At 44.1% G+C, this 15524-nt stretch overlaps 1 protein-coding gene across 8 annotated transcripts in view; it reads right to left on the bottom strand.

The window, feature by feature from the left end:
* The window catches only part of ETV6 (ETS variant transcription factor 6), a 251308-nt gene that overhangs the window by 5603 nt on the left and 230181 nt on the right, over positions 1-15524 (bottom strand). For all 8 annotated transcript variants that reach the window (XM_064377672.1, XM_012434274.3, XM_012434276.3 and 5 more), the window contains 2 exons: positions 4989-5131; positions 3562-3662 (listed from right to left, as the gene is read on the bottom strand). In XM_064377672.1, the coding sequence (XP_064233742.1) occupies positions 3562-3662; positions 4989-5131 (244 nt within the window). The remainder of the gene's footprint in view (positions 1-3561; positions 3663-4988; positions 5132-15524) is intronic.

The raw sequence follows: 15524 nt of genomic DNA, 5'->3' as shown, positions 1-15524 counted from the left end.
CTTCAGCTTTTCCCTTATCTAGAATCCTCCTCACTCTTCTCATGAGTTGAGTCCTACTCATTCTTTGTGTTCTGCCCCATCAAAGAGCTGCTTAATGGCACTAGTCCATGATTTCAACACGTAAACGTCCACCTTCTTCAGCACTCAAACATCTTGTAAAGAGTACCTACAATTCAACACCTCTCTTGATTACATACTGGATCTTATACCAAGAAACTTTCATTTTGTGGCAAGTCTGGCTTCTAACATTCATTTCTTCCAACAGGGCTAATCTCTCCCTCACTAATAGCACTATTCCTTTCTCTCACTGAAAATCTTTTATTGGAAGCCTATCAATCTTCTGGCTACTTACTGTTTTTTCCTGCTCATTACTGCCAAACTTCTCCGGCAGTATGATCTGTAGCATCTGCAGTTTCTCCTCTTTTATCCCCTAACTAAAATTTCTCCCTCCACATCTGAAGTCAAAAAGGAGTCCCTCTAAGCTAACTCCACAGATATGCTGTGCTTGGCCCCCCTCAAACCATCCCTTTCTTCTATTGACAACTTTCCCATATTAAGCTTCCGATATTCCACATCAGGCTGTCAATAAACATTTACTGAAAGGTGTAACCCAGAATGATAAAAAGTAGAATCCTCTACCTTCTAGGAGCTTACAGTCTAGTTGCAGAGGAGGAGGACTTCATACAGGCTGAGCATCCCTGATCTGAAAATTGGAAACAATTCTGGTCCCAAGCATTCCAGATAAGGAATACTCAACCAGTATTAAAAACAGAAAATCCTGTAGTCCTAGCTATTCAGGATGCTAAGGCAGGAGGACTGCGTGAGCACAGAGTTTTGAGGCTGCAGTGAGCCGAGATCACACCACTGCACTCCAGCCTGGGCAACGGAGTAAGACCCTGTCTCTAGAAAAACAAACTGGCCAGGCATGGTGGCTCACACCTGTAATCCAAGCACTTTGGGAGGCCAAGATGGGCAGATCACTTGAAGACAGGAGTTTGAGACCAGCCTGGCCAACATGGTGCAACTGTGTCTCCACTACAAATACAAAAATTAGCTGGGCATGGTGTGGGCACCTGTAATCCCAGCTACTAGGGAGGCTGAGCCATGATAATTAGGAGAATTGCTTGAATCCAGGAGGTGGAGGTTGCAGAGTTGAGATCGTGCCACTGCACTGTAGGCTACGTGACAGAGGAGCAAGACTCTGTCTCAAAAAAACAAAAAAAGAAAGAAAAGAAAATGCAAATGATAGTGTAGTTAAGCCCAAGGGAACCCAAGTGATGATGGAAGAAGACAGCTATGTGTGGTTGGAGCAGCTGAAGAAGGCCTCATTCAGGGCAACAGACTTGAGGTTGAGCCTTGAGGATGTAGGTATTAAAAAGGCAAAAGTTACAGTCATATACATTCCTGGCACAGGGAATCATATTAGTGTTTATGGCAGCTGGCAGTTTGTATTATGGTTTCAGGAGGCAGGGGAGTGGACCAGAGATAGAAAGAGATTGTTGAGTGAATCCAGATGTGAATCATGAAGTCCAGACATCAGCTTCCACTGTCAGGGAAGCCTTTGCCTTTTTCTCATCTCCCAGGTCTCATGAAACTGCTTGTCATTGAAAGACTCCAACCTGGGACCTTCTGCCAACAAGCCCTTAGAAATGTAGGTCCCAAGCTTCCAGCCCCTGCAACACAGAATAGAGTGGGAATGGTGCCGAAGAGCCAATAGCCAATCTAGCACAATGACCGGGAAACAGGAAGAGTCAAAGGTAACTTTAGTTTCAAAGTTGGTCGCTTCAAACAGCAGCGATGCCCCAGATGAGTAACAAAAATTCAAGAATTCTGGATGGAATTTCCTTTTTTTTTTTTTTTGAGATGGAGTCTCACTCTGTCACCAGGCTGAAGTGCAGTGGCGTGATCTCAGGTAACTGCAACCTCCGCCTCTTAGGTTCAAGCGATTCTCCTGCCTCAGCCACCCAAGTAGCTGGGACTACAAGCTCATGCCACCATGCCCAGCTACTTTTGGTATTTTTAGTAGAGATGGGGTTTCACCATGTTGGCCAGGATGGTCTTGATCTCTTGACCTGGTATCCGCTCACCTCGGCCCCCAAAGTGCTGGGATTACAGGTGTGAGCCACCGCGCCTGGCCTCTGGGTGGAATTTCTAATCTGTTTTGAAGGTGTCATATCTGAAATACTTAAATGTGATATTTAAAGGGACACACCCTACAAGAAGCTCTTGGACATTCACATTTAGAATTTTGGGGAGATTTTAGAGCTGGATATAGAGATATAAGAGCCCAACCGCTGAAGTGATAAATGAAGTTGTGTATTCGGATCAGTTCATCCACAAAAAAGGTACAGAGTGGGAAGAAAGGGAGTCAAGAACTGAGTTAGGCTGAAGGATGAAGAAAAGGCATCAGTAGAGCCAGAGAAGGGAAGGTTCTTTTTTTATTCCTTCTATTCTGTTTCCCTTCCTTAAATAGCCTTTCCCGTTTCTTTTGAAGATCTCAATTGCTTTTACTATTCCTAAATTACCATTCCTTCCCAACGCTAAAGACCAGGTTCTGCGCATTTTCCAATAAATTAATCATATGAGTGAGCTCATCAGTTCACACATGGTATCACTTCCTACCTGTATATAGATAATTCCAAATCTACAGCTCTAGCCCTGCCTGGCACTCTCTTCTGTACCACCTGCCAAAACCCATCACCCAAGGTTGTATTTGTTGATCTCACTTCTACCAACCTGCATTGGCCCCACTCATGACTGCTACCAGCGCCAGAGGTCTACTTCTGCCTCTCCTGATGGGCCCTTCGGATCCCCCCTCTCCTTCTAATTCCTTCTCCTCTCTCCCATAGGACTTGGCATCACAATCTATGTGGCAGGCTAACTGGCTGAAACTCATTAGCTATGAGGAATTCTGGAAAGAAGAATTCTACTGTAGCAGCTTTTAGACCTTTCTGACTACAATGTATTGTAAGAAATACATTTCCCATCACGACTCACTGTGTACATACACACCTAGAACAACATTTTCACGAATCAACTGTCATTCTTGCTACATGTGATGCAGTTTGGCATATTCAGCTCTATCCTATCCTATTCTTACTTCATTAAAAAAAAAGCTGTGATGGACCCATTCAGTCTATTTCATGACTCACGGTGGGTCATTGCCTGCATTTTGACAAATACTGGTTTAGAAAGTTGCCTTACAGGGTTGGTAACCTGCAAGTCTAGGTTTCATTCCTTGTTTTGCCATTGCCTTTGTGATTTAACTAAGCCGGAGTTGAATGCCACAGAATATTACTTGGTCACTGCATTATTTTAAAGGTGAGTCAGATTCTGTTCATTTAGTTTTGGCTTTATTACGAGACGGGCATAAGTTAAAAAAAAATATTTTCCTTAAATCCTAACAAACCAGTATTTGGTATCCATTTTGTAGCAATGATGGCTTTGGGAATCAGATAGGCAGGTAGAGATCTTAACAGTCCCCCACCCCTGCCCGCTCCCCATTATTTAAAGAAAACAGCATCCTCCCAAAAGAAGGAAAGGAGAAAAAGGAAGTGCTACCTGAACAAAAGCCTTTGTCCTGGCTCCTTCCTGATAATGTTTAGTTTGTAGTAGTGGCGCAGGGCTCTGGACATTTTCTCATAGGTCATGTTTGTTCTGTTCTGTTTGTTCAAAGGAGGAAGGGAGAAAAAAAAGCACAAAGACACAATGAAATGAACCTCAGAAAAGGCACTGGGGGAGCTATAAAAATAAAAGCTCTTCAGCTGCTGCCTGTGGCCCTGCCAGTTTGGGAGGCTACCTGCTAATCTGCTGCCTTCCAGGCACATCTGTCCCCACCCTTTAGCTTTTTGTATTCACTGTCACCAAGGTTTACACCGAAGGTGAATCACCCTTTGTCTGAAGTCCTGGAGCCCTAGCTAATAAAGCAGATCCCGTAGCAGCCTTCCTTATTTCCTTTTCCCAAGACTGCTCTCTGCTCAGCCCGAGGAATTTCCTGCAGGTTCGCCCTATCTCTGGGTCATCCTTCACCTTCTGACCCACACCGCTTTTCTTTTTTTTGTTGCAATGACCTTTTCTCAAACTTGTGTTTCTGGTCTGTCATTTTAAGGAAGACGAGTTTTTGTTTAAATTCCTGTTGTGGAAGCAAGACTACAGTGGTTCTGAGCCCTGAGGCGATGGTACAACGTGGGAGTAGCAGAGGGATTTTTCTCAGTGACTCACACATGGAAGTGTCTGTCAGTGGGGCCTTGCCATATTTGGTCATGGTCTGCATTACCCACTGCCTTCTTAGAAGGCTGCAGGCCTGGGGATACCTGGCTGGGCCTCCCTGCCTTCTCACTCAGCGGATTGGGGGGTGTGCCACCGTGCGGATGTCAGGCTTTGATTCAGGTCCGCCTGTCGGCTGGCTTGGATCACGGTTACCCACTTTTTACATCTGCATACTTTAGCAATCTTCCTTACTGCAAAAAACTTTATTCAATTCCATTCCCTCCTCCCAGTCTGGAAAAATTATGAGGCAATCAAACTTCTTGCATTGCTTGCTTATAATATAAGTCAGAATATAAGTATTTCATATGCAGAAATGGGCTTTTGTCAACATGGGAGTTTCTAACTGAGCAGGAAAGAAGTGACACTTCCCAAAGGTCCCCTGTGAGTCAGAGTCTTGCAGCACTTCCCTTTTACCCAGTTCCTAACAACAGTGGAGGTGGCAGGACCAGGTCAAGGGAGAGTGGAAACGAGGGTCACTCATGATGCAGCCCAGCAAACTGGGATATGAGAGTTAATGGGAACCTGGCCTCAGGAATGAATGGAAAGACGCATCTTTATTTCCCTCCCTTTGCAACTGCCTAATTGCTTGCCCAGCAAGGAATAAACTAAGTAAGTATAGGCAGAAGTAGAAAGCAGAAGACGACGATTATCTTCCAATCCAGGGATAAAGACTTCATTTTCACACTAGTTTATGGAGCAGTTATCTGCTGCCCTTTTACCTTATGGTTTCCCCACAGTCGAGCCAGTCCGTTGGGATCCACTATCCGGAATATTTTGGATTCTTTGTCCTCCCATCGGATGAAGTTTTCGTACCGGCTGTCAGAAAGCAACTGATAGACGTAATCCCAAAGCAGCCTACAGTCTACAGAGGAAAAGGGCAAGAAAACACTGTTGAAAATGTTTCTTGTTGAGGCACTAACCAGAAGAATCAGAAAATAATCCAGCAACCACTTCTGCCTAGCTTGGGCTGACTGATTGTCTAACTTCCTTATTTCACAAGGAAGAAATGAAGGCCCAGAGAGATGGAGGGAGGTCCTGTTGTGTGACCTTTGATGCATGGAGGCCACAGAGATGATCCAGGTGACAGCCTCCCTCCAAAGATGAGGACACAGTGACCAGGAGGTCCACGGTTGTAACCCAAATTAAATCTGGGCAGAGCCCATGTGAAAGATGGGAAGCAAGCTCTAACTGTGAATGAATGGGCTCTGAAAGTGTGTTAAATGCAGGCTGGAAGGAGAAATGGGTGGAAAGAGGGTCCTGATGCTCCAAAGAGAGCTGTGTGGTAAAAAACGGTGGGGCATAAAGATTATCCTGTTGTTGGTGGGAGATGCATGGATAAAGACGAGAAGGGTGGGGTAGGCTAAAACACAGCAAGAAGGAGTGAGGAGTGAAAAACTGTGGGAAAAGAAAAACTATGTGGCGTGGTGACTCTGACTGTGGGAACTGTGGCTAGCGTGGTTTTAAAAAGAAATACAGATATTCTCATTCTATCATACGTTGGAGGCCTTTAAACCGTGGATATAGTGGATCATGGTAGAAAGAAATCCAGTGCAAAAGTCACTTTCTCCATTTGCAGAACTGATGTTTGAACAGTCAGTCAGGCAATGGATATTAGGTGTGAAGTGATTTAATACGGCCTAGGCATAGTGTTGGACCTTGGCTTTCGGGTGTAGATTGGTAAATTTAAAGAGAAGACATGGGCGGGCGTGGTGGCTCATGCCTGAAATCCCAGCACTTTGGGAGGCCAAGGCAGGTGGATCACTTGAGGCCAGGAGTTCAAGACCAGCTCGGCCAACATGGCGAAAACCCATCTCTACTAAAAATACAAAAAATTAGCTGGGTGTGGTGGTGTGCGCCTGTAGTCCCAGCTACTCGGGAGGCTGAGGCAGGAGAATTGCTTGAACACAGGAGGTGGAGGTTGCAGTGAGCCGAGATCGTGCCACTGCACTCTAGCCTGAGTGACAGAGCAAGACTTCATCTCCAAAAAAAAAAAAAAAAAAAGACATGATACACACCTTCCCCTTTCTATTACTTTCTGGATGTGTGCTATGAAGGTGTATGGTTGCCCTCCGGCAGAACCTGGAGAGGTAGCTGGAGACAGATGTGTGCCTTCTAGGTTTAGTTAAAGGTTGATTTGCCTCCAGATGAGAAGCAGCAGCACCAATTTCCAGGTATTCACTGCATGATTCTGGAGATGCCCACTTTTTATAGGCACTTGTCAGAATGGCTGGTGATGGAAGATCAATTATTGAATGCCGAGTATGAACTTAGCACTTTATCTGTATTTCTGATCCTCAGAGAGGTACAAATAACCTGTGTGAGGTCACTGGGGTTTGCACTCCGGATTCCTGCACTACAGTGTTCTTTCTTTCTCGCTTTGGGCGAGGCCTGGGCCTGGCACATTTGAAAGGGGAGTGTCCAACTGAGACTTGGAATATATTACAGCCAGCACATCTGCATCACAGAGAAAGACATACACCCTTCTCTGGGGTTATATTGACAAGGAGAATTCAGTTGGACCACCCTGGACATGTTTCTTAATCTTCCTAAAGTTCTGTTGCCTCACGAAATGGGAAGAGCAGCACTCACTTGTACTTTACAGGATTATTGTACTAGTGATAATGGGAGGGAAGAGAAAGTCATAAAAACAATGATATTTAGTGGGTGCTGTTTGTAGGCACCGAGCTGTGGCTTCTACAAGCCTGGTTTTACATCTGACCCGTATGCCGCCGTATGACGCAGGTGCTGTTACGATTCCTATTTTATAGACCAGGAAGCTGCAGCTAGAGGGTTTGATGATTTACTCAGAAAGACACAGCTTATGAATGGCACATAGGATCCTTGGCTCTGCATGACCCTAGGGCCCATACTAGGACACACTTCCCAATGCAATTTCTAGTCTCAGAGAAACTCGTTAATGGGTATAGGTTTGTAAAGTCTTAGTACTTCCCAGAACAAAGTGCACTCTGCTCAGTGTACCGTTTACATTTTGTGAACTCCAGCGTTCTCTCTGAGCAGCAGAAGACATTGGCAGAAAAATGTGGCATTTTCCAGAAGTGTAATCTTTCAAGGAACTACCATTAAACGTACATCAACCCTAATCTTTAGTAACCCTTACAGTATCCTTTCTTCTGTATTATCTGTGTTTAAACATTATGTGGTATGTCATTCATTGTGTTTCAGAAAAGGACAAGTGATATCCTTCTTAAAACAATGACACTAGTCCTGGAGTTTGAACTCCATTCTAACAGAAGCTGTCCCCTTCTATTACCTACCCTGCCCTGCCAAACTGTATTCTGTACTGCCGGAGGGTGGGCTGAGGTGAGGAGGCATGGAGAAGATGAACAACCCGAGTCCTAAGTACCTTGAGAAGTCAAGTGTTCTACTGCAGACCGAGAATAATCTAGCTCAGATTTTTTTTTTTTTTTTTTTTGAGACAGAGTCTTGCTATGTTGCCCAGGCTGGAGTGCAGTGGTGGAATCTCAGCTCACTGCAGCCTCTGCCCCCTGGGTTCCAGTGATTCTCCTGCCTCAGTCTCCTGGGTAGCTGGGATTACAGGCGTATGCCACCACACCTGGCTAATTTTTGTATTTTCAGTAGAGATGGGGTTTCGCCATGTTGGCCAGGCTGGTCTCGAACTCCTGACCTCAGGTGATCCGCCTGCCGCAGCCTCCCAAAATGCTGGGATTACAGGTGTGAGCCACTGTACCTGGCCAATCTAGCTCATTTTTAAGGCATTGGAAGGAGGATGATTGTAGTTTCTAGGCAAAGCAGTAAAAAGTGGTAAAATGTCTTTTTCCTTTGCAGGCACCTCCTTGTCTTGAATCACTTTCACTATAAAGGGAAAATAGAGTTCTGCTATGTGGTCTGAATATTCATGTCCTCCCCAAATTCATCTGTTGAAATCCTAACTAACTGCCAAGGTACCTTTGGGAGGTGATTAGATCTTGGAGGCACCACCCTTGCAAGTGGGATAAGTGCTCTTTTAAAAGAGGCCTGAGAGAGACTCCTCACCCTTCCACCAAGTGAAGACACAGCAAGAACATGCTGTCTATGAACCAGAAAGTGGGCCCTCACCAGATGCCTCATCTGCTAGGGCCTTGATCTTTCCTGCCCCCAGAACTGTGGAGCAATCCATGTCTATTGTGTATAAACTTCCCAGTCTATGGCAGGTTGTTAGAGCATCCCAAAAGGACTAAGACCAGAACTCAGCTGTGGCTTCATATTCCAGTGTGTGTCTTACCATCAAATAGCAGATACATTTTAATTTTCCACAGTCTGTTCCAACTGGAAAACATTGACAAAATCAAATACTATCACATAAAGTGCCTGCAAATGAGGGCTGGGTGTGGTGGCTTATACCTATAATCCCATTGCTTTGGGAGGCAGAGGCGGTAGGATTGCTTGAAAGCCCAGGAGTTCAAGACCAGCCTAGGCAACATAATGAGACCTTATCTCCTCCAAAAAATTTGAAAAATTATCCAGGCATGGTGATGCATACCTGTAATCCCAGCTAGTTAGGAGGCTGAGATGGGAGAACTGCTTGAGCCCAGGGGTTTGGGGCTGCAGTGAGCCATGATCAACCCACTGCACTCAGCCTGGGCGGTAGAGTGACAGAGTGAGACCATCTCTCTCTTTTTTTTTTTTTTGGTTTTTTTGAGATGGAGTTTCACTCTGTCACCCAGGTTGGAATGCAGTGGTGCGACCTCTGCTCACTGCAACCTCTGCCTCCTGGGTTCAAGTCATGCTCCTGCCTCAGCCTCCCTAGTAGCTGGGATTACAGGGACCTGCCATCACGCCTGGCTAATTTTTTGTATTTTTAGTAGAGACAGGGTTTCACCATGTTGGCCAGGATGGTCTTGATCTCCTGACCTTGTGATCCTCCCGCCTCAGCCTCCCAAAATGCTGGAATTACAGGCGTGAACCACCATGCCTAGCCAAGTGAGACCATATCTCTAGGGGGAAAAAAGCCAGTAAATTAAGAGGAACAAAAGCAGATTGTGTGTAACCCCTCCCATATCTCTTTATAGGTTTACAATCATTTTCACTTCAAATAGGCTGACAACACCACTGAATTCCTCTGGATTGGGAATGTGATTTTCTAGTGTGTTTATTTTAATAGATTTCAGCAATTAAGAAACTACCTGGTTGTCTTTTACAGTTTGATATAAAGACATTTTGCCCATATGAAGGTGGGTGACATCAGGGCAGCCCTCCTGACTCCAGGCAGAAGGCACTCCACTCAGAGGCCCACTGTGGAGTTGAAACAAAGTGGAGGTTCTCCATCCACAAGCACGGGGGTTTTCACTGCATTGTTTCTGCTGCTTCTCTCTTACTGTCATGGTACGTTCTACTTCTCATGAAACAGTGAAACGTCAACTGGACCATTTCTTCATGTAAGGGCTTAACCAGCACTGGGCTACCATGAATGACCTAGAATGTTATCTACTTGTTAGATGGAAAAGAAGGGCAGAGCTTACCAGAGAACACCATTTCCCTATAAGCTTCAAGAACATTTGTATCCGGCAAACTTTTTCCTTTCATAAATGTGAAAACAACCCCAATCAAGCTGCCGATTGATCATTTTAAACGACATTTAATCCAGCAAAGCCAACTTTAGCTGAGTAATAAAAACATGTTGACATTCAGGACATATTGAATTACTCAGTCACTAACGGAGGTAGCAACAGGAATTTTGTGGCATAAAGCAGTTGTTTCAAGCTCAGAGTATAAGTGGCTTTTATAACATTATTAATTGTTTTGTTTCTTTGGTTAAAAATTAAGCCTAGATGATAAAAATAACTGCCTGACCACACAACAGGTTTTTTTTTTCCCCTCGCTCTCTTTTTTTAAACAATTGACATTCAAGCCATGCCAGTTATTTTTGCTTTTAAGATTTCTATTAAGTAAAAGGCAGATCCTCCTTAGGTTCCTAGATCCTTCAGAGGTTGTTGCCGTGGCTCATCTAAAATTGTTCAGTCTTTTCAGAATCTCCGTCTGCATAGATACATGTTCTTTGATCACCAATGTAAATGCGTAATACTATATAATAAAGTACAGCATACTCTAGAAGTTCACTTCAAAACACTTGAACATGTATGTCTAAAAATATTTTTGGATCACAAGGTATTCATTAATTTTAAGTGCATTTTTCTTAAACTAAAGGGCTTTCTTCTGTCTCGAGGCACATGGACATTTTAAAGAAATTTCCATTATTTTGGATTGTCTTTTCCATGAGAAGTAGTTTATGCAAGTGTTTAGCCCAAGTATAGTTCCCTCTCCTTCCTGCTGGGTGAGGTACCCTGGGTATCCGCAGCTAAAGGCATTGTAAAAAATCCCTTCCTGTGGTTAAGGAGAAATATTTCCACTCCCACGTCTGTCTCTTACCAGAGACTCGTTGTATAAACTCATTGAGCAGAGATTGTAAAAAGATGGGCAATTCACACATGACCAACACGGTCTCTAAAGAAAAAAAACCAAGCTAGACAAACTGATGCTTAAAGAACTTGAGTAGGCAAGTCAAGTTATTGACATAGGGAATGTGTCATGATGGTGTTTAATTTAAATTTCAAGAAAGCTTCTAAGAGAGTCATCTTATGTTGTTTTAACTGCCCAAGTAGAATTTTAAAGAAGGCCTGCAAATGATAGTCCCATGGGTATAATTACCAACAGAGAGGTTTGAATGTCCCTGTTATATTTTTTTTTTGAAATTGATTACCTAAAAATTAATATGTTTATTTCAAGTTTAGCAACAAAACACACAAAGTAGCATACGAAATAAAAAGTTGCTACCAAGCTTTACAAATATGGTTCTAAACTAAGGGCATGTGGCAATATCTGGAGGCATTTCTGGTTGTCACGACGGGGTGGAAGGTGCTCCTAGCATCTAGCGGGCAGAGGATAAGAATGCTGCTAAATATCCTACAATACACTAAACAACCCCACAGATTATCATTTGGCCCAAATATCAAGAGTGTTGAGAAACGCTGCTTAGAGAAACACGGTTTACAACATTCAGGGGGCCATCTGCTGTTTGGTCTTTTTTTTAATTCTCCTCCTCCATTCTAGATCAGTCATTACCTAGAAGCAGAAATTTGATCAATCCAGTGCAGCCAGGTATGTGTGGACACACAGAGGTGTGTTTACAATGGGTAATTGCTTATGCTTTGCCGTGGCTTAGGAAAACAGAAACCACATGTGCACAGTGGCACACTGGGGGAGGGAGAAGTGGAGGCAAATAATACAAAAATCTACGCTTCCTGCCTTCCTGGGGCAGAAGAACAACAGTTGCAAACGAGGCTGGACTTTCCACCTCTGGTTACATAAAGTGTGAAGAAGGCTGGGAAACACCAGTAACTGACACTCACACCCTGCAACTGAGATCCAGCTGGCAGCCAGAACCTAATAAGGCCCAGCCTCTGCTCTGCTCAGGTGTGGGTGCAGCCTGGGAATTCACATCCAGGGACTGCAGAGAGGTAAGCACTCTATTACAGCACTGTGTGCCCTTATACAAACTGGAATTTCCAGTCTCCTCAAGCCCCTTCGCCACCATGCTGTTGATGATGTTTTTTATCTTTTAAAAACATTGTCCTGAAACTTCCTCCTCTTTTAGGGTTCTTTGATTTCTCAGTCGTTCACACTGAAAATAAAGTGCAGTGAGTCAGCCGCTGGGAATATTCCTGCTGGAGTGATGGCTCCTCCCCTCCCCAGTGCTCATCTTATTCATCCCCTCCAAATGTGGACAGCAGGCAAAGCTTCAGGGAGGAGAAGCAGGAGCACAGAAGTACATCTCCAAGGAAATAAGAAAACAGAAGTGGCCTCTACGGGCACCCCACAAAGGCCTTCCCTGTCAGTGCTCTGCGTGGCTCCGCAGGCAGCTGGGCAGGCTGCAACCACAGCTCCCTCAGAGTCCCTTTCAGATGGACAGGATGGCAGCTCAGCAGTGAGGCAGAGCAGGGACGGTAACACTTAGCAATTAACCTTCTTGTGCCATGCATTCACATGTTGTCTCATTAACAGTCAAAAGGGCCCAGAAATGGGTATTACTCTTCTCAATATTACAGATAAGGAAAGGAGGGCCCAGGGACATTATGCACCTGCTTGGGAGACAAGAACCAGATTCCAATCCTGCTGACTTCACAGTCCAAGCTTTTGCCACAGGCCCACACTGCTTCCCTGGGACTGTTCGGGGCCATCTCTCCAGGAGCTCTAGAGGGTACTGGGCTACAGAGGTCTACAGAAGGGCATCTCCCTGAGATAGTGGAGGACGAAGCGGCTCTTTCACCTGGTACTAAAACATTGGCATCTTTGTGGCTTCTGGGGGCATCTCACAACCCTATCTTTTCTTTGCTGCAAACACAGACATTTATGCACAGATGCATGTGTGCAACGGTGCACACATGACTGCACGCCCTACACATTCCAACAGTGGCCGAGGGCCAAGACTCGCCCCAGCACTTTCATGCAGTCCCGTCACACTTCCCTTTTATGAGGTCTTTCGGCCATTGAGGCTGTTCCTGAGGCTCATGTACAAAATAAAAAAGAATGTCCATAGGCTTCGTTTAAACAAATGCACAGCAGCAGTACATACTGCAGGAAGTGGAGATGGAAGCAAGATGCCAGAATAGTGACTTCTCCCGGTCCTCGAAGCCCCTGAGGACAAGCCTCAAGTTGCTTTCTCTGGAGTTTCATGCTTTTTTCTTCATCTCACTTCAGATGCTTCCTGAATTGAATCTGTTTATATAGTTCATCCAGTCAATAAAACCAAATCAAGAAAGTGCACTGTTTTAGTTGGGTGACAAATTAAGCCAGGCAAGAGACCTGATGTCGCCCTGATTAGAATCTTTTTGTTTCTGTTAAGGATGTAACCTTGAGAGACAGTAAAGTCCCAAAAGGCTACCTTTAAAGATTCCAAGGACTGCTGCAAAGTATGTTCTAAGAGGATTGGGAGTGAAGAGACCGTGAGCTGGGAGGAAATTCTGCATCTTGCCTGCTGTAGGATTCATGACCCAATCGACCAGTGATATCCTCACAAATGGAGAAGTTCATGTTCACAAAGATGGAGGGACTTCAGCAAAAGTTGTGAGACACAAGGAAGGAGCTATCCTCTATTTGGGTAGGCCATGGGCTTTGAACACCCAAATCCGTACAGATTTAGGTCCCCACTTTTGGGTAGCAAATGAGGGGCTAGGAAATGAATGGATTATAAAACAGTTCCCTGTGTACCAACGAATCTTCTTCCTCGGCAGAGTTTTGGATTAAGGCCAAGGAAGAGACAGGCAGACAGGAAATCTGGTGGCTCCGGTTTTAACGGAATTAAAGCACTTTAAGAAAAAACTAAAATAACTGAAAAATTTTTGATTAAGATTTACCTGTCTATAGTTAAAGTAGGGGCTTAGTTTATGTAAAGGCATAAAGCAAGGGGACATTGCCTTCCACCCGCAAGGATACGAGATTTGGCATTTAGAGATGCTGTGCTCTGTCATCTAGAACAATGCCTGGCACATCAGCAGACTGGTGATAATTTTTGAATCAATGAATGAAGAACTACATGATCCAAAGTGCAAATAAATCATTTTTTACTTAGCTGTATTTGATTTATGTTAATGATGTTATTGTAACTATTCCGGTTGGTCTGCAAATACAGCCTGCAGTCCAGAACCTGTCTACTCTCTTACATAACTTGTTACCGTTCCTTTCACATGTCTTAAACATGCCTCATCATCTAAAGTGCAAGTAATTCCTTGAGAGCAGGGGCACTGTTTTCTACATCTGCATCCTATATGGCACCTATGATTCCAAGCACACTGACTACCAAGCACACAATGTTGCAAGGCAGAGAACAGCAAACGTTTTCTGTAAAGGGCCAATTAGTAAATATTTTAGGTGTTGCGGGCCATGCAATCTCTGTTTTAACTACTCAACTCTGCCACTGCAGCATGGAAGCAGACATAGGCAATACCAACTAAATGGGTCTGGCTGTTTTCCAGGAAAACTTGATTTTAAAAAACAGATGATGGCTGGATTTGGCCTACGGGCCACAGTTTTCAATCGCTGCTCTAGAGTCCCAGACCAGAAGGAAACAATAATTTTGGGAAGAACACTGAACAGAAGCTAGAAGCTAGACTCTTGATGTGTCTGAATCTCAGTTCCTTCACCTGTAAAAAGCCCTTCTATCTTTGAAATCAAGTCCAAATAAGGAATTTCAATACACACTGAAAACATGACTCACAGATGACTACAGTCACACCTCAGCCACCTACAGGTGCTTGTGACCAATATACTTTTTGGCTTTGAAACACACTGGTGGGACACAGGCCAGTAAAACTTTGGTAGGTAAAGTTTTAGAAGACTGACAGATGCCTTCTGCTAGGCTCCTTGCTCCTAAATAACCCATTCCTAAAGATACCAGGCAGAAAACAAGCACAGAAGAAAGCAACTTTCTCACTGTTCCATACACCATTGGCTGCTGGATTCAAAACGACTCCAGAGATCTTGTCTCACTCCGTCTTGTGCTACATTCTCTCCCGTAAATACTAGCCATTCAAACCTGGTAAACTCTTACTGACAGTCCTCCTTATCCTATGCGAAGTAAGTGACACCTTTAAAAATAAGCTACATGTTATATTTAAATAGATGTCATTTGTAATTTGTATTTAAACTGTCAACCACCTACTAAATTTCCTTTCTTACTTTAGTTTTTCCATATGGTAAATACCTAAGAGACAACTTTGCATGTATCTTAATTGTATGACGGGATTTCAGTGATATTAGATAATGAAAAGTAAGAATTTATGAAAAATTTTATATGTGTGTATACACACACACACACACACACACACACAGAGAGGGAGAGAGAGAGAGAGAGGAGAAAGAAACATGGTATCACTCTGTTGCCCAGGCTGGAGTACACTGGCACAATCTCGGCTCATTACAACCTTCGCCTCCCAGGTTCAAATGATTCCCCCACCTCAGCCTCCTCAGTAGCTGGGACTATAGACACACGCCACCATGCCTAATTTTTGTATTTTTTGGTAGAGATGGGGTTTCACCATGTTGGCCAGGCTGGTCTTGAACTCCTGACCTCAGGTGATCTGCCAGCCTTGGCATTCCAAAGTGCTGGGATTACAGGCATGAGCCACAGTGCCCAGACTGAAATATGATAGATTTTTAAATGACCTCCATCGACCTCAACTTGTGGATATACATTTCTACCTGAAATAGAAAAAAGACACTGAGCCTTATCTTGCTTTGCT

Source organism: Aotus nancymaae, unplaced genomic scaffold (assembly GCF_030222135.1).
Source record: "Aotus nancymaae isolate 86718 unplaced genomic scaffold, 86718_ANA_hifiasm-v0.15.2.pri h1tg000016l, whole genome shotgun sequence".
NCBI lineage: Eukaryota > Metazoa > Chordata > Mammalia > Primates > Aotidae > Aotus > Aotus nancymaae.
Note: the sequence above shows the minus strand (reverse complement) of the source record. Positions and strands in the feature narration are given on the sequence as shown.